This window comes from Physeter macrocephalus, chromosome 8 (assembly GCF_002837175.3).
Source record: "Physeter macrocephalus isolate SW-GA chromosome 8, ASM283717v5, whole genome shotgun sequence".
Lineage (NCBI taxonomy): Eukaryota > Metazoa > Chordata > Mammalia > Artiodactyla > Physeteridae > Physeter > Physeter macrocephalus.
In genome coordinates, this window is record NC_041221.1 from 44,482,522 (window position 1) to 44,500,397 (window position 17,876).

Below are 17,876 nucleotides of genomic sequence, written 5' to 3' on the forward strand. Positions count from 1 at the left end.
GACTGCCGATGCAGGGGACACGGGCTCGTGCCCCGGTCCGGGAAGATCTCACATGCCGCGGAGCGGCTGGGCCCGTGAGCCATGGGCGCGGAGCCTGTACCCCGCAATGGAAGAGGCCACAACAGTGAGAGGCCCGCGTACCAAAAAAAAAGAAAAAAAAAAAGAAAAAGAAAATAAATAAAATAAAATAAAATTTAAAAAAAAGAGAGAAGACACAAGCAGACCTGACACTTCTTTAGATTTACAAGGCAACTCGTCTCTTAAGAGATGTGAGATAATATAGTTAAAGTACTGACAATGGTTTCCGCCCACCCACCTGTACTCCGCAATGGAAGAGGCCACAACAGTGAGAGGCCCGCGTACCAAAAAAAAAGAAAAAAAAAATGAAAAAGAAAATAAATAAAATAAAATAAAATTTAAAAAAAAGAGAGAAGACACAAGCAGACCTGACACTTCTTTAGATTTACAAGGCAACTCGTCTCTTAAGAGATGTGAGATAATATAGTTAAAGTACTGACAATGGTTTCCGCCCACCCACAACTACCCCGGTATTTCCCTGGGCCCTTCCTTGCCATTCCAGCTGAGCCAGGATGCCTCACGGCTTGGGGGAAGGACATGAAAGTAGAAAGCAGAGAAACAAGAATGTACCTCCTTGCTTCTGAGTTTCAAAAGCCCTTAGGCTCCAAAGGCATAGAGGGTAGATTCAGTAGAAAATGTGATTTAAGAACAAGGCTTCCGCTAGGAAGCCAAGGCGGCACAGGTTCAGGAGTGAGCCCTTCCTTCATGATGGTGGGTCTGAATGTGCATCATGGCGTCCGCCACAGCCTAACCATCGAGCTGCTCACGTGGGCCTCTTGGCGGAGGTTCTGTGAGCAGCCCCTCCAGGGCCCCAGGAAGCTTCTCATGCTGGGATCCAGCCTACATTCTGCTCACCTCAGCCACCAGCTCTGCTAGGCCCAGTGGATTACTGTGTGATGTGGCCCCTTCTCCGAGAAACCTAGGCCTTGGTCACCGTGACCGTCTGGGGGCGAGAGTGCTGCACATGGCCATTTACCATCAAAACTGGGCAAGAGGGGACCCTGCTCCTGCCCCATGTGGAGCAGCCCTCCCTGCTCCTGCAGACCAGAGTCAAGTGGCCCTGTCTGTGACCCAGCCATGAGAAACACAAGGGCATCCAGAGATCTTAGGTCAATGGCACCTTTTTGTGTCACCTGAAGGAAGCTTTGGGAAACAGAACTTCTGAACCCACAGAGCCCAGAGCAGCAGGGCTGGAGAGCAGGAAGTCACCAGTGGTCCAGGAAACGACAAGAGCCAGAGCTGCCCAGTCCTGCCCTGGGGTCCTGGACCCATGTATTCTACCTACAGCCACACAGCACCTCATAAAGGCCTTTGACCTGAGGGCTAACTGGAGCCAGGAGGGGTGCCCACCCTCTGCTTGGTCCAGCGGGGTGGCAAGGTGTGGGACGTGACTGGCAGACCCGAGCCTGTGTTCCCATCACTAGGGATGACATACGATGTGGACTCCTGTGCAGGGCCAGCGCTCCGAGTTCCTGAGGGGTGCAGCTGAGGTCTGGGGGCAGTAGTGGCAACCACACCCAGGTACACGCTTCTCCTCTGGGGACAAGGGTCCAATGAAAGTTACTTGCTTGCCGCTCTGCCCCTCACCCTGGTGTTCGGGCCACCCCTGAGTGGGCTGGAGTGCAGGCCCCATCTGCGGCCGGCTATCTCCCTCACGCTGAGCTGACCGATGGAGAACTGGGCTGGGAATTCTTCCTTCCCCACCATCTGGTCCCAAGGGGATCCCCCTGCAGCCCCAGCTGTGAGCCGAGGGACAGGCCTTGGGAAGCAGTGGTGGATGACACAGGGTCAGGACAATCTGCTTGTCTGACCTGGAATGCTCCACGGCCATCCTTGAATGCACTGCTGCTGGACTAAACTGTCAACTGAGAGACAAACACACAATGCAAGAGCTGTGAGATTTGTAGGAGCCTTGTGATCCAGCCTGCTGAGCAAGCAGAAGAACAAAGAATTGCTATGCTTCCTTGAAGGCCAGGTGGCTCCAAGAAGTCTGCAATCTGCCTTCACCCTCTACTCTCAAATCTTCCAGCTTCCCCTTTTCCCTTCGCACAAAAGAAGCCCAAATTCTACCCCGACTTAAGATGGTTCTTTAGGAACCATCTTCTTGGTTTGCTGGCTTCTGAATAAAGTCACTATTTCTTCCCCATCAAAAATAAAATAAAATAAAATAATTTTTAAAAATTTAAAAAAGACGGGCTTCCCTGGTGGCGCAGTGGTTGAGAGTCCGCCTGCCGATGCAGGGGACGCAGGTTCGTGCCCCGGTCTAGGAAGATCCCACATGCCGCGGAGTGGCTGGGCCCGTGAGCCATGGCCGCTGAGCCTGCGCATCCGGAGCCCGTGCTCCACAACAGGAGAGGCCACAACAGTGAGAGGCCCGTGTACCGCAAAAAAAAAAAAAAAATTAAAAAAAGAAAAACAAGGCTTCCCAGGGTAGGCAGGGCATTCATGATGGGAGGATGGGAGGTGGGGAGCAGAACCTCCTGCAGGTAGCTTGGGGGACCCAAGAGCAGAAAGGACCAATACTTTATTTCCTGGGAAGACCCCAGGGGGACATTAAGACCTCAAGAAAGAAATGGCTATGCGGTGGATGGAGACAGATGAACTTGTGTGTCAGGCTCTGTTCTAGGTGTTTGACATTTACGACTCATACAATCCTCAGAACAACCCTTTGAGGAAGGTACTACCACTGATTCTTATTATTAGTGATAGTTACGTTCTAGAAAGTCTCCACAAGCCCTGAATTCGTGAATAGTAAACTACTGCTCTGAGGGGAAATACAGCGTTAAGTTCCTGTGAGCCTCTAGTCTCATTTTCATCAACTGATCAACATATAACCTTGTTTTACGTGTGTTTCTGCTTAAAGATATCTTATTTAATATACAGTTGTTTCAGTAACATGGAACCCATGGCTAACAGCACTATAACCCACACCTGAACAAAACTTATTAAACATATTTTCTCCATAAGACACATCACAACGTTCTTGCACTTATGATAGAATCCGAGACAGTGCTTTCAGCACCACATTTAGGGCCGCTGTAAATAGTGAAATCACCAAAAAAAAATGCAAAGAAAAAAACTGGCACTAAATATACCAGTCAAGGGACATCTGTTTACAGTGTGAGAATCAAAACAAGAAGTCAGAGTGTCACCTTGATCAACCACAGCCGGGAACAAGCACATGGGGCGACTCAAAATTTTTCTCTTCCACTCTGCAGATGCCTGCAATGATCTCAAACGAGCTGCAAGTATTGATTTTGACGGCAAAAATAAACTTTAGTGAGCAGATGACTTCACAAATACAGAATCCATGAATAACGAGGATCAACTGTATTTTTATCTCTGTTTTAGAGACAAGGAAGTCAGAGCACAGAGAGTTTGCAGCTCACAGAGCTCCCCTCATACGGGCAGGCGTGGGAAGAGCAGAATGGCATGGGGGTGGAGGCAGCTGAGAATCCCCGGCTTCTGAAGGGGCCCTGCAGACAAGGATGAGAGCGAATGCAACTGTGACCAGTGTAGCCTGACCACTGAGACACCATGGGACCAGGGACAGCCCAGTAAATGCCAGTGTGAACACATGATGCTAAAACCCAGATCCTCCGTGCCCTGAAACCTTTCTACTCTAAGCTCTCAAGAATTTAGATGGGGGGCTTCCCTGGTGGCGCAGTGGTTGAGAATCCGCCTGCCGATGCAGGGGACACGGGTTCGCGCCCCGGTCCGGGAAGATCCCACATGCCGCGGAGCGGCTGGGCCCGTGAGCCGTGGCCTCTGAGCCTGCGCGTCCGGAGCCTGTGCTCCGCAATGGGAGAGGCCACAGCAGTGAGAGGCCCGCGTACCGCAAAAAAAAAAAAAAAAAAAAAAAGAATTTAGATGCAACCCTTGGGGAAAGGGGTGGGAGAATATTCCAAAGGGACTGACACTAAGTTTTCTCCATCCTGTGCCAATGGGGCTTAACACAGACGCAATTAAATTAAGTTTGGGGTTTGGGATTCACACCCATTTCAGACATGAAGATTCACCCAACATTTCCCGTTACTGAGCGTCGGTTACGCTGCAGGCTAAAAAATTTGCAGCAAAGCAATGCCAGAATCATATACTTCTTAATCAGACACACGCACGCAGAGAACTGGGGGGGTGTTTGCCGCAGAGGGTAAGAGCCCTGAGACCGCATTTTGTGTTCCTGTGAAAGCTGCTGACATGTACGTCTCATGCAATAATGGTTCCCATAGAAGCGTTCACCTTATCTCAACATTTTCTAAAGGCAAGTTTCTTGATTTGAGTCTATGAATGACTACTGCTACCCTAACTCAGAGAAGGTTCTTGAAACGTCCCATTTTCTGACGTGACATGTAAATTCTGACCCCTGTTCTTGCTTAAAGATTAGAAACAGTCATCAATCGGCCCGATTCTGGAGCCATTTGTGGCTTCTATGAGTTTTCTTTAAGTCTGCGGAACTAATATTTTAGTTCTGAGTTGCAACAGCTCATTGTACTGTAAGGTAAATAGTTGAGCACTTTGCAAAATGCTTTAACTCCTCCTAATGGTGACCAGACAACTTGGAGCACCTACGCTAGAGTGAAGAAGCTCAGGACTAAGTCATGAGCTGAATCAGGCAGCCCTTGTGGACACGGCAGGTCCTCTCGGTACCCCCATCCCAGGCCTTTCTCCAGCAGCCGCTGCGGTGACCAGTTCTAAGCTAGCCTTGGCCCTCTTTGCTCAGGCACCTTGCCTGAGGGAACCCACACTCAGCGGGGGCAGCACTCACACAAGGGAGGTTAAAACCCATGGGCGCGCCCTTGGCCGGTGGAGACTGGAGCCAACGCATTCATCTCCCCGACTTGATCCTCCCAGCTGGAGAGCTCTGAGATGCACTTCATAAGGCTCCTTGGAGGGTCCTGGTGAGATAGAGGCGGCCACTGAGGGCAAAGGCCAACTCTGTAATGCTTCCTGTATTGGCCCGTTCCACTCCCCCCATTCTCTCACTCTCAATCTCTGGAATCCTTTCCCCAATAAGCTATGTGCATATAGACCTTCTCTGGGGCTCAGCTTTGAGGTGAATCCGAACAAAAGCATGACCCAGGTCTTTGGTTGGCTGGCCGGCTGGCTGGTTGGCTTCTGCCCCTAGTCTAGTCTACCGCTACTCAGCTCTGTGACCTTGGGTTAGTCACTTACCTCTTGGCCACACAGCTTCCTCATAGGTAAAATGAGGATGTTAAAACGGAATATTGGTCTCATCAATATTTCTTCAGCATATTCCCAGAACTATTCTAAGCACTGGTGATACAGCAACCAACAGGAAAGATAATATTCCTGTCTTCAGAGAGCTTATATGTTGGCTATAGAGGCAGACAATAAATAACAAACAAATGAACAAATAATATATTATCCGGTAATCAGGAACACATCACTGAGGAGGGGCTATGCGACCAGATTGTAACAAAGAGTGAAAGCAAACCAAGCTGGCCAACTGGTATCTGGGGAAAGATTTCTGGCAGACAACGCAGTCAGGGAAAAACGTCCTCAGGGGCTCCCTTCTCTAACCTGCCTTTGAGATTCTTTGAGAGGCAGGTGCTGAAATGGGAAAAGAAATGGCAGTTTGGAGACATTAACTGTTTTGCCCTAAGTTATTCACGTCACCCTCAAAGCTGAAGTTCCTGTATCCTGGCTTCTGCTCTGGCCACATCCTTTCCAAGCTGCCTGAGTGAGGCGACATCAAAGTTCACCAGGCGCAGAAACTTCAAAGGGAACCCAGCTGATGAAAGAAATCCACTCATGCAGCAATGAGTCCTAAAGGAGAAGTTAAAACCGACTCTAACATGAAACGTGGCTTCTTTCCACTCGTATAGGTTTGGTCAAAGGGGCCCATATCTGAAATTTATTTTTAGGACTCATTTTGTTAGTTCTTAATTATTTCTAATCTGAGCATTTGTTTCACTAGCATTTTAATGCACACTTTGAAGTATTAAAGAAACAGAAAAATCAAAAGAGGCTGAGCCTAAGAAGTTATCCATTCTTCTTCCAAAGAGGTACATGGGGCAAGTTTCTCACTGAGTCATTATATACAAATAAAACTTTCACAGGTCCGGCGGGAATGGAGGAAATCTGGTACATATAAACATTTGGTGTTGAATCCTTTTAAATGGTTCCTTGCTCTGGACCTGAGACCATTTGCCAGGATATTAATAACTAGCACTGTGTAGAGATTCACACCGCTGTGAAGAAACAAAAGTTCAGAAATACTAAGGCGAATCAGCAGGAGGAGGAGCCAGGATGTGAACTGGGACGGCCTTTACCATCATGTCTGGTCCCAGCCTCCTTTGGTGGGATGGAGCCCGCTGCTCAGGAGAGCAAGGCCTTGGGTTAATTTAGCAACATAGGCTTGGTTAGAAGCATTCTGACACAAGGGAGGAATCTCCTTCTGGTGAGTGTGGGTTCCACAGCCTCAGATGCACCCAAAGGTGAAGGCATGGGGTGAAGGGATGAGGGTGGATCCACTAAACACAGCATATCTACCACATTCGCCAGGGATGGAGGGCAGATAGAGTTACCCTTAAACATAAGAGACAGAAGAAGCTGGAGGACTAAAATGTCCTTCTGGAAGCCAGTAGGGTCTTTTCTTAAAAAAAAATCAGAAATATGCTGGAAAATATTTTGGCAGTGAACCCTCTGACACTTACTCACAAAGCATTTGGAATTGTTGGGCCTGGACTACAGCTCTGAAATAAATAAAGAAGAATTTCAGTTTACTCGAATGATTGGATTCCTCAGGTAAATGGTATCTTGCTGATGATGAAAATCAAAATGGGCCCTAAAACTGAACATGACTTTACTATAAAATGCTTGTTTCAAGCAGAATGTTATAGACATCTCTTTGCCAAGTTCATGTAAATTCGGGAGGGCTGGCACGTATGCAAAGACTAAGCAAAGTGATAATGCACTGCTCATTATTTTCCTCTCCATCTTTTAACGTGGTCTACCATTCAGAGCAAGGACACCACAGTGGGGTCACACATCCATGTTTAACTCAACAGAATTCAACTATTCACACTTTAAAAAGAGGGAGAGAGAGAGCAAGAAAGATAAAAAGAACATTTTAAATAATATGGGTTGTCCTATCTGCTGTTCCGTTAATCGAGTCCATGTCCAGAAGTAAACACTAAAGAGGAGATGAATCTGCAGATACAGTTACCTGTATCCATCACTATGCAGATCTATATACACAAAACAAGGTATACTGTATTTTATGAATGACCTGAGAGGTGTTTACAAATAATGTGGACTCTCTGTGATTATCACTTAAGCAGGGACTTTAGAATCTAAACTTTAAATAAAGTGAGACTTACTGTTTTATAGGAGGAAGGTATTTTAAGTTGTTTTTTTCTAGTAGAGGACAGAACTTGCTTTGAGCCATCCACACACCCTCGGGGGTCCCCCTATAGCCAGAGACAGTTGACTGAGGTCCAGAGTTCATGTTGGTCAAGAGACAAAGCAAGGTAACTAAATGAGCAGATTCATCTGATCGCTGCGATTTGTAAAACTGCCCGAAATACAAGCAGGGTTATAAAACCTAGAGTCTCTTTTTAAATAGCTAACACTTCTAAGTGCCTGCTAATGGCAAGGCAATGAGTTGGAAGCCATGGGAGTTTGCAGGTGAATCTTCATGTTTTTACAAACCTTGTAGTTTACAAATCTTGTAGAAGAGATGGATAAATCCACAGTGAGTTATAATTCAGGAGAGAATGTGAATGTAACAAATGTGATCAGGTAAAACTGTGAATATGAGTATAACTTTAAAACGTAATTACCTCTTCATTATTCACTAAGAGATTGGGATTTGGAAGCTCTGGCTGTCACTTTCTTACAATAGTCTTGGTCTTTAATTGTTCTCATGAGGCTAATACTCAATTGCGTTTGTATTCTATGTGGTAGCTACTAGTTTTGGCCTATTCAGTATTAATAATTACCCCTTCCTCCTGGCTAACAGAACCCCAATTTGATTCAGGGATATGCTCTCCACCCCCCAAAATACCCTCTCTTTCTTCCAACCTCCCAGGCCCCTGGGTGCTCATGTGCCCTAATTCTGCCCCATGAGAAACAAGCAGAAGTCTGTGGGGTTCTAGGAAAGCGTTTGCTGTCTTCATTAAAAGATGTATGTTGAAGCCCTAACCCCTAAAGTGACCATACTTGGAGATAGGGCCTTTAAGGAGATAATTAAGGTTAAATGAGGTCATAAGAGTGGGGCCTTAATCCATAGGACAGGGGTCCTGATAAGAGGAAGAAGAGGCACCAGGAGTGCATGCACAGAGGAAAGGCCGTGTGAGACCACAGCGAGAAGATGGCCAGGAGCGAGCCAAGAAGAGAGATCTCACCAGAAACCAACCCTCCTGGCACCTTGATCTTGGCCTTCCAGCCTCCAGAACTGTGAGAACATAATTTCTGTACTTTAAGCCCCCCAGTCTGTGGTATTCAGTTATGGCAGCCCAAGCAGACCACACAGGCCACAAGGGAAGTAAAATTCAGGCTATGTGTATGGTGAACTGTAACCTCCACTATCTCTTCCTGCTGGAATTATCCATTTCATTGATACCTGATGAACTTTTGTGCTTTGATTATGCTGTGGGTGGAGCCTCTGACCAAATTAGAAATTAAGTTTGCCTGCAATTTGGAAGAGAATTGAGGGCCCTTCTCTCTAGGAAGTGGGTAGAAGAAAGTTTCTAAGCAGCTTTGATTTCCAAAGGGAGAAAAGGGGGAAGGGAATTGCAGTGTGAGTAAAGCCCCAGAAGCTGGAAAGGAAAGGGCAGTCTCCTTGGTGTGTTCCATTAATATTCACTTTGAGCACCTACAACATGCCAAGCAGTGGTGGCGGTACGGGGATACAGTGAGTAAAACAGACCTGGATTCTGCCCCTGGGAACATGCTGGGAAACTGCTCAGAGCGCAGAGGATGTGGCGGGAGTAATGGGAAACAAAGCTTGAAGGGTAGGGTGGGAACAGATTGTGGGGAGTTTGAACCCTGTCCAGGAATTTGATCTTGATTCAGTAGGCAAATGGGGAGTGATGAAATAAAATTCATATTTTATGGCAAGACGAGAAAAATTTAAACATAAAATATTCTCTCTGCCCGTTTGGGCCTCCATCCTCCCCTTTAGTGTGCATCATGCATCTGTATCATACATTAACCAGACCGCTGTGTAAGACACAGCAATACTTGCTCGATAAGGAGCAATTTTCTCCTGGCACCGGCAAGGTAACCCCTTAGGAAATAACGTTCCTTTCTTAATCCTGTAAGTGGTCACGATGCCCCACTACTCGCCTTGTATGTGCAGATCTGGACTATGCAAACTGTCAATAGGTCATTTGATGTATAACCCTTTGTCTCAAATCTAACTGTGTTTTGACCTCTGATGGGAGGAACAGTTATAGAGCTCTCTGAGAGACTGTCTCCTGGTTTATAATCTTCAGGTTGGCTTGACTAAAATTCTCTATTTCTTTCTTAGATTGACTGTCGATTAATTCATAATTTGTCAACAGGAGCCACTGCAGGTCATTGAACAGGAAAGTGCCCTGGTCATAGCTGTCTTTTAGGAATATGAAGCTGGAAGCTACGTGTTGTTTCACTTGGAATAGGAAGAAATTAGAGACTGGAAAATCAGTTGAAGGATAAGTACGAAAGATACAGTGAAAGCCTAAACCCAGGTCACGTTTGCTGAGACTACTATACACTAATATCAGTAGAAAACTTCAAGACATTTTATCGAACTCAATAGAAATACTACCATGCGTTAACCTTGGAAAAGTTCCCCAAATACAGGCCTCAGTCTTCTAACACAGAGGCAGCAAAGCAGAGGTTGTTTGGCCAAGACTAAGACTGATGTAAGCCGGGAAGGAGTGGCCATATAGCCCAAAGTACTTAGAGCAATAAGACTCTCAATGTGTCAGGTTCAAAAGCCAAGAAGTCTCCCATGAGACTTTGTTGTAATTAATTTGCAGATTATGATAAAGCAGCAGGAACTGTGGGATTTCAGTGAGGAAGATGCAGTTTGAATCTCTACCCTGGGACCTTCCAGCTGTAGACAGGGGGCTCGGGGGCCCCACAGGCGGGCTGGGCTCTTGCTCTCTGTCTGCCCTGGAGCACGGAGGAAATGCCCTCTGCTGGGCAGCCCCATCCTTCCAGGACTCACCAACCAAATATTTGCTCTAACAACAAATTACTGAGCCAACGGCTTCCATGCAGGTGCCGCTCTGGGCTGCAGAGACACAAACTGGACAAAACTCAGGATTTTGCTTCTCATGGGACCTACCTGGCCATGGGAGGAGACAGAATATGTCAGTACATAAAATATATTGGCTGGGCGATGTAGACGATCAAAGAGAGTCCCCACGAGTAGACAGAGAAATGCTCCCAGGCCAGGATCATGCTGTCATCTTGTGCATGACACCCCAGTCCTAGAAAAGTCCTAACTGGAGCCCTCTAAATTCATGCTGCACATCAGTAGCATTGCTCTAAATGAAGGACCCAACAGCAACCAAAGGAAGCCGGCAATGGCCCCAAGAAATGGAGAGAGCCCCCCGTTGTCCTCCTGGCATGGCCTTTTCCAAACCAGGAGGTTGACGAAATGCCAACTCTTTATACAACTCAGAAACCTCTAAGACTTGGGGCTTTTTATTTGCTTGGCTTGTTTCTATTTTTGTTTTAAAATGTGATTCTTGGGATACTTGCCACAGAATCATCTGGAGTAGTCATTAAAAATGCAAATTTCTAGGCCTCACCTCAAGCCTACTGAATCAAAATAACTGGAGGAGGGGCCCAAGAGGCTGCATTTTTAACAAGCTCCTAAGTAATGCTGATGCTACATTTTACTGATTAAAAAATAAAACAAAACAAAAAATAAAGTCAAGTCTACAAGGCCTCTTTTCATCCCAGTTGTAAAGGTCTCCACAAATGGCTCTTCAGAAAGCTCGTGTATAAACTTCCTTTGCAAAAACTCCACAGCCTGGTCACAAGAGAAACGCACTGGAAGACAGAGCCCGCGTGATGGGCGCAGTCCATCAACGGGTCCATTCATTGAAAAAGTCTGAGAGCTGAGACACTGGATGGCTTCAGTGGAAGGGCCTCCCTATCTGGGGAGCTGAAGGATAGACTTTCTGGAATATTCCCTACCTGTGAAGAGGGCATGGTAGTGGAGGCCCCTCTCCTTATCTCGATGGGTGCAGACATCAAATAAGTAGGCTTTGATAGGCCCGTCAATGAAGTCAGCAGCAAAATCAAAGAGAACCACACCTATCATGGTGACGCTGATGGCCCAAATCAGCTTCCTCCTTGGGTCAGCAATCAAAGCTAAAAGAGAAACAAACATTGGTCTCCTAAATCCTGGTTTAGAATGATCCGCATTTTTATTTCCACCCAGACTTCCTGTCATCAAATTATTTCCCTTTACTTTCATTTTGCTTTGCTTTTCCAAATAAGAAATAGCTCCACTATTTTTTCAAGTTTTAAAAATGATGCAGTGAATGTCCAGAAAAGGCAGCTCTCTATAGAGACAGAAAGGCTGAGCAGTTGCCTAGGACTGTCAGGGAGAAGGAAATGGGGAGTGACTGCTAACGGTTACCAGGTTTCTTTCTGGTCGGGGGGGACGAAAATGTTGTGTAATTAGATAGTGACGGTGGTTATACAACCTTGAGAACATATGAAAAAGCACTGAGTTGTACACTTTTAGATGGTGACTTTTATGGTATGTGAATCATCTCTCTAAATAAAGCTGTTTAAAAAATTACACATGCTGATTGTAAACCATTCCAACCATACAGAAAAGCTGGGGAGATGCTTCTAGATTCCAGCCCCTAGATCTGGTCATCCTTGAGACATCCCTTTACGCACTACTGCAGAGAGGTGTGCACCTGTGCCCTCATGCAGTGCTTCTCAAACTTCAGCGTGCTTAACCACCACTTGGACGACTTGTTAAAACAGATTGTTGGGCTCCACCTTCTGTGAGTGAATCTCCTGTGATTCATCGGTAGGTGGGAGGGGGGGCCTCTAACAGCCCCCCACTGACGCTGATGCTGCAGGCTGGCCCCAGGGGCCGGTTCCGTGGATGACAATTTTTCCACGACGGGGACTGGGGGGTGGAGACAGTTCAGGCGGTAATGCCGGCGATGGGGGCGGATGGCTCGGGGGGTCATGGGAGCCACGCGGAGCCGCAGATGAAGCTTCGCTCGCTGGCCCCCCTGCTCACCTCCTGCTGTGCAGCCCGGTTCCCGACAGGCCGTGGACCAGCACCGGTCCGTGGCCCGGGGGTTGGGGACTCTTGGGTTGGAGGACTCTGCTTTGAGGAGCACTGACTAAGGGATCGTGTTGTACATGAGCATTTCAGGTGATGAAGACCAACTTCACAGTATTAACAGCTAAATAATATTCATCCTATGGCTATGCCACAGTTCACTGACTCACTCACAGCTATTTGCCTTGCTTTCAGTTTATTTTTTAAACCTAATATGTAATATATGCACCTGTTTTTTTTAACATCTTTATTGGAGTTTAACTGCTTTACAGTGTTGTGTTGGCTCCTGCTGTACAACAAAGTGAATCAGCTATGCATATATATATATCTCCATATCTCCTCCCTCTTGCATCTCCCTCCCTCCCACCCTCCTTATCCCACCCCTCTAGGTGGTCGCAAAGCACTGAGCTGATCTTCCTGTATGTACCTGTTTTTAAAGATACAGTAAAAAAAAAAATAAGTGAAAAATAAGCCTACCCTCCGGCTCTCACCCCAGTCCTTTAGTACTCCTTCCCTATTGGCAACAATTCTTTTCAGGTTTTTTGTAATTTTTTCCAGAAATACCCTACATTTATAGATTTATGCCCTCTTTTAAATATATACAAATGATAAATGATTATCCTGTCTCATTATCATCCATTCTGCTAGCCTGAGAGTTAATGCTCAAAAAATGTGTGCTATTTTTCAGTTTAACGATTCTTTTCTCAATGCAATATGTACTACCACCAATGACTGACTAATTGGTGGTGGCCGATTAATGGCTAGAAAAAGTGCTCACCATCAGGTTTATGTCCACAGTCTGCAGTGCAGAAATGTCCCCTTGAGCTACCAGGCTGATGCCCTGTACCTATTAAAAGACTCCACAGAAAGCTGTGAACATAATTAACTCTCATCTGGACACAAAGTTACATTTACTGTAAAAAATCTATGGAGCCATTTGGCAGCTGGTTAATTTGAGAAAGTACTAAATCAGGTATAATGAGCACACAAAAAACCCATAATTGATAAACAGGTAAAAATATGTAATTTAATAAAATAGGTAAAAATATAATCCTATTTTCAAATTCTCACAATTGAAAAATAATGTATCCTGACGTTTCTAAAAGTAAAGGCGCCTAACCACAGAATGTGGGTCACTCAAAGGTGGAAACTCAATGTCACTTAGGAGAGAGAATCAGTTTTAACCCATTTCTGACTGTGGCGTAAGGAAATCTGCATTCTCCTTTCAGCGAGCTGCACGACAGGACCCTTCTCCCGGCCTGCCCGCCTTGTGCTGCCCACTGACCTGATACGATAGCGTCCCCGTTAAGGTACATAGCCATGCCCAGGAGCATCACGACGCCCAGCGTGAGGATGTAGGGTCTCCGCCGTCCCCACCGGGCCCGGCAGTGGTCGCTGGCCAGTCCCACCACGGGCTGCAGCAGGAATCCCAGGACAGGGCTCAGGAGCCACACCATGCTGTAGAGACTCCTGGGCAGGCCCACGCTGAGCAGGACTGGGGTCACGTAGGCCGCCTCCACCGCATAGCAAAACTCCCGGCCGAACATGGCCATGCTGTGCATGACCAGGCTCCCTGTGGGTCTTTTGGGCGGCTCCACAGAGCCGAAGGGGTCCTCCTCAGCGAGGGATTTGTAGGTGTGGATGCCAGGCTGCCCACTGCTGTCGCCCATGGCCGCTGGGTGAGGAGCCTGCCTGCAAGCCCACCACCTCTTGCGTGGCCCTGGGGTTTGCGGTCCCAGCTGGATTTGAGGTGGAGCCTGGCTGAGCGGCCAACAGAGATGGTCACGCTGGGGGAGGGGCTCAAATTCTTTCGCGCCTCTAAGATCACAAGTTATGATGAGAAGGAAGGGGGGTGGGGCCTGGAAAGCATGATGGAGATTAGCCGCTGTGAGCCCTCTGGCTCCTTAGAATGTTTTTCTAAGAGTCTTCCTTTGTACTGTTCTCTCTGCCTCTCTCTCTCTCTCTCTCTCTCTCTCTCACACACACACACACACACACACACACACACACACACAATCTATGACACACAATCACACACAGCTTTGAGAAAATAAAGCCCTATAATCCAGATGTTAAGTATGAATGAGTCGATATCTTTTTTCTAAACTTTTTCTAGGTATAAATATTCTGTCCTCTCCTGAACACAAGTTTTCTACACACACACTTATAGTCAATTAACTAGACTTAAAACAGTGGGAGGTTGCCCCTTCCCCTAAATCACTAGCTCTCTCACAGCACTGTGATATTTTCCTTCATTGCACTTAACACAATTCAGATAGTTCGTGTTTATTCTCCTTCTCCTATGTTGGTCTTTGATCCCCTTATGAGCAGTGGTCTGGTCTGTTTTGCTCATTATGGCATCTAGCATGATACCTGGCACCTAGTAGGTCCTCAATAAACATTTGCTAAAAGAATTACAGAATGAATAAAGTGTATACACATTTTGTAATGCCAGTCAACTGCCTGTTTGCTCAGATCCATTCCCTCCCCCTCCTACTATGCTCTATACCATAAGGGACTACATTTCCCAGGTTCCCTTGCTCTCTGGCTTCTAGGTAGATTTGTCGAATCAGAGGCACTGGTGGGAAGACTGGGGACAGGAGAAAGGAAGAAATCAGGATACTTCCTCCCTCTCTTTCTTCATCCTGAGATGTCTCTGGCAGTGGCTGCATCTCCATTGTGGGTCCAGCTGCCAACCTTAGTTTCTGCGTCCCTGTGACAGTGAAATTGGAACACTCCCTCACACCATATACAAAAATAATCTCAAAATGGTTTAAAGACCTAAATATAAGATGTGACACCATAAAACTCCTAGAAGAGAACATAGGTAAAACATTCTCGGACATAAATCATAGCAATATTTTCTTAGATCAGTCTCCCAAGGTAATAGAAACAAAAGCAAAAATAAACAAATGGGATCTAATCAAACTTAGGAGCTTTTGCACAGCAAAGGAAACCATTAACAAAATGAAAAGACAACCTGTGGAATGGGAAAAAATACTTGCAAATGATGCAACCAACAAGGGCTTAATTTCCAAAATATACAAACAGCTCATACTGTTCAATAGCACAAAAACAAACAACCCAATCAAAAATGGGCAGAAGACCTAATAGGCATCTCTACAAAGAAGACATACAGACGGCCAACAGGCACATGAAAGGATGCTCAACATCGCTAATTATTACTGAAATGGAAATTAAAACCACAGTGAGGTATCACTTCACACCAGTCAGAATGGCTATTATCAAAAAGTCTTCAAATAATACTGAAGACAGTGTGGAGAAAAGGGAATCCTCCTACTGTTGGTGGCAATGTATACTGGTGCAGCCACTATGGAGGGTATGGAGGTTCCCTAAAAACCTAAAAATAGTGCTACCATGTGATCCAGCAATCCCACTTGAGTACGTATCCAGAAAACACGAAAACTCTACTTCAGAAAGATACATGCACCCCAATGTTCATAGCAGCATTATTTACAATAGCCAAGACATGGAAACAACCCAAGTGCCCATCAATAGACAATGAGCTTAAGGAGATGTGGTATACATATACAATGGAATACTACTCAGCCATAAGAGAATGAAATGTTGTCATTTGCAGCAATATGGATGGACCTAGAGATTATACTTAGTGAAGTAAGTCAGACAGAGAAAGACAATTATATGGTATCACTTATACGTGGAAACTAAAAAATAATACAAATGAATCCATGTATAAAACAGAAACAGACTCATAGAAAACAAATTTATGATTACCAAAGGGGGAAGGGGTGGGGGAAGGATAAATTAGGAGTATGGGATTAACAGAGACAAACTACTATATATAAAATCAACAACAAGGATTTACTGCATAGCACAGGGAACTATATTCAATATCTTGTAATAACCTATAATGGAAAGTAGTCTGAAAAGTATATATACATAACTGAATCACTTTGCTGTATACTAAACACAATATTGTAAATCAACTATACTTCAATTTTAAAAAAGAATGAAATAAAAATAAAAAATGTCTTCAATGTACATGTATTATATTTTTCAAACAGCTAATAAGTTGTTAGGACATAAATACTTCAGTTGTTGGGACCTAATTATTTATAAGTGGAATGGTTAGGTATTTCTTCTGACCTAGGGGCACCATGAAAAAATTACTAAGACACTAAGGGAGATGTGAACTAAGATGGTTTAGGACCATCTGAGGCTTGTGTCCACATCTATAAAATGGAGAAACCTGCCCTACCTTCCCCTTGTGATCACTGAAGAGCAATTGAGATACTGTATGTCACAGATGTAACATCTGTTCTCCACTCCCCCATCCTGATGGAACCTGGACTAGCTTCAGGAATCTACCCCTCCCTCAAATACCCACCTGCTTCCAGGAAGTTGAGTCCAGGGGAGCTCCAGGGGCAGGTTGGCTTTATCTAAGGATAAGCCTACCCTCTCTGCCGAAGACTGGTGCAGGACTGGCCTGTGACTTATCTAGATCCAAGGAGACACAAGGTTTGCTGAGGGCTCCTGAGACGCTCTCTTCTTCTGGATGTTGCTGTGTGTGGAAATGAGATCCAGAACTTGCTACATGATGGGGAAAAAAATGAAGGTGAAAAGCTGGGTAGGGAAGGTGAACAGTACTCCAGGGAAGAGGTAACAGGGTCCGGATGAAAGCAGCAATGGGAGGTGGGCAGGATGGATACGGGCGCTCTGAAGGTGGAGTTGACAGCCTTCACTATTGAGTTTCATTCCTTTAATAAGTATTCACAAAGTTTCCAGTCTTGGGCCAGGCGCTACCCTAGGAACTGGGGGCTTAGCAACGAAACCTAGCAACGAAACCTACAAAGTCCTTCATAAAGCTTCAGCTCTAGCCGGCACTGGTTAAGGAATGAGGGCTGGGGTCAATCAGCATGTCAGCAGTGATGCAGTGTGAAGGAAAATGAAATAGGGTGAGGGGAGAGCAAGTGACAGGGCAGCCGCCATCCTGGACGGGGGTCAGGAAAGGACTCTCCGTAAGGGGACACGTGAACAGTGGCCAAATGAGGTGAGGCGTAAGCCGTGGGGGCCTGCTGGGGGCAGCGGGACACAGGACAGGAGCGCAAGCCGGAGACTGGTAAGAGGAGGAGAAGTCTGGTAACACTTTCAAATGCATGACGGGGGAGTTTGCTGACAAAGAGACCCATTTGGATAATACCAACAGGCAGCTACACACAGTAGCAGGGCTCGATGGAGAGGTGGCAACTATCTGAAGGAAACCTCAAGGACATTTTCTAAAATTCCAGTTCCAAGACACTGGCTGAATGATTCCCTTACCAAATTAAAAGGATCAGACTTTTCTATCTAAGGACATTCATTCCGGTTAACAGTAGAGACTAAAATATTTCAAGGAGTAACAAAAGGCGATTTTAGTGCTATTTAAAGAACATTTTTTTTTTTTTTTTTTTTTTTTTTTGCCATACGCAGGCCTCTCACTGTCGTGGCCTCTCCCGTTGCGGAGCACAGGCTCCAGACGCGCAGGCCCAGCGGCCATGGC

The 17,876-nt window shown here is 45.9% G+C and overlaps 1 protein-coding gene across 1 annotated transcript in view; it reads right to left on the minus strand.

The window, feature by feature from the left end:
• SLC45A2 (solute carrier family 45 member 2) overlaps nucleotides 1-14,249 on the minus strand; it is a 33,053-nt gene extending 18,804 nt beyond the window's left edge. Inside the window, exons 1-2 of the mRNA XM_024119996.3 lie at nucleotides 13,641-14,249; nucleotides 11,239-11,415 (exon numbers count right to left, since the gene is read on the minus strand). Coding sequence (XP_023975764.1) covers nucleotides 11,239-11,415; nucleotides 13,641-14,025 — 562 coding nt within the window. The 5' untranslated portion in view covers nucleotides 14,026-14,249. The remainder of the gene's footprint in view (nucleotides 1-11,238; nucleotides 11,416-13,640) is intronic.
• Nucleotides 14,250-17,876: the final 3,627 nt, after the last annotated feature.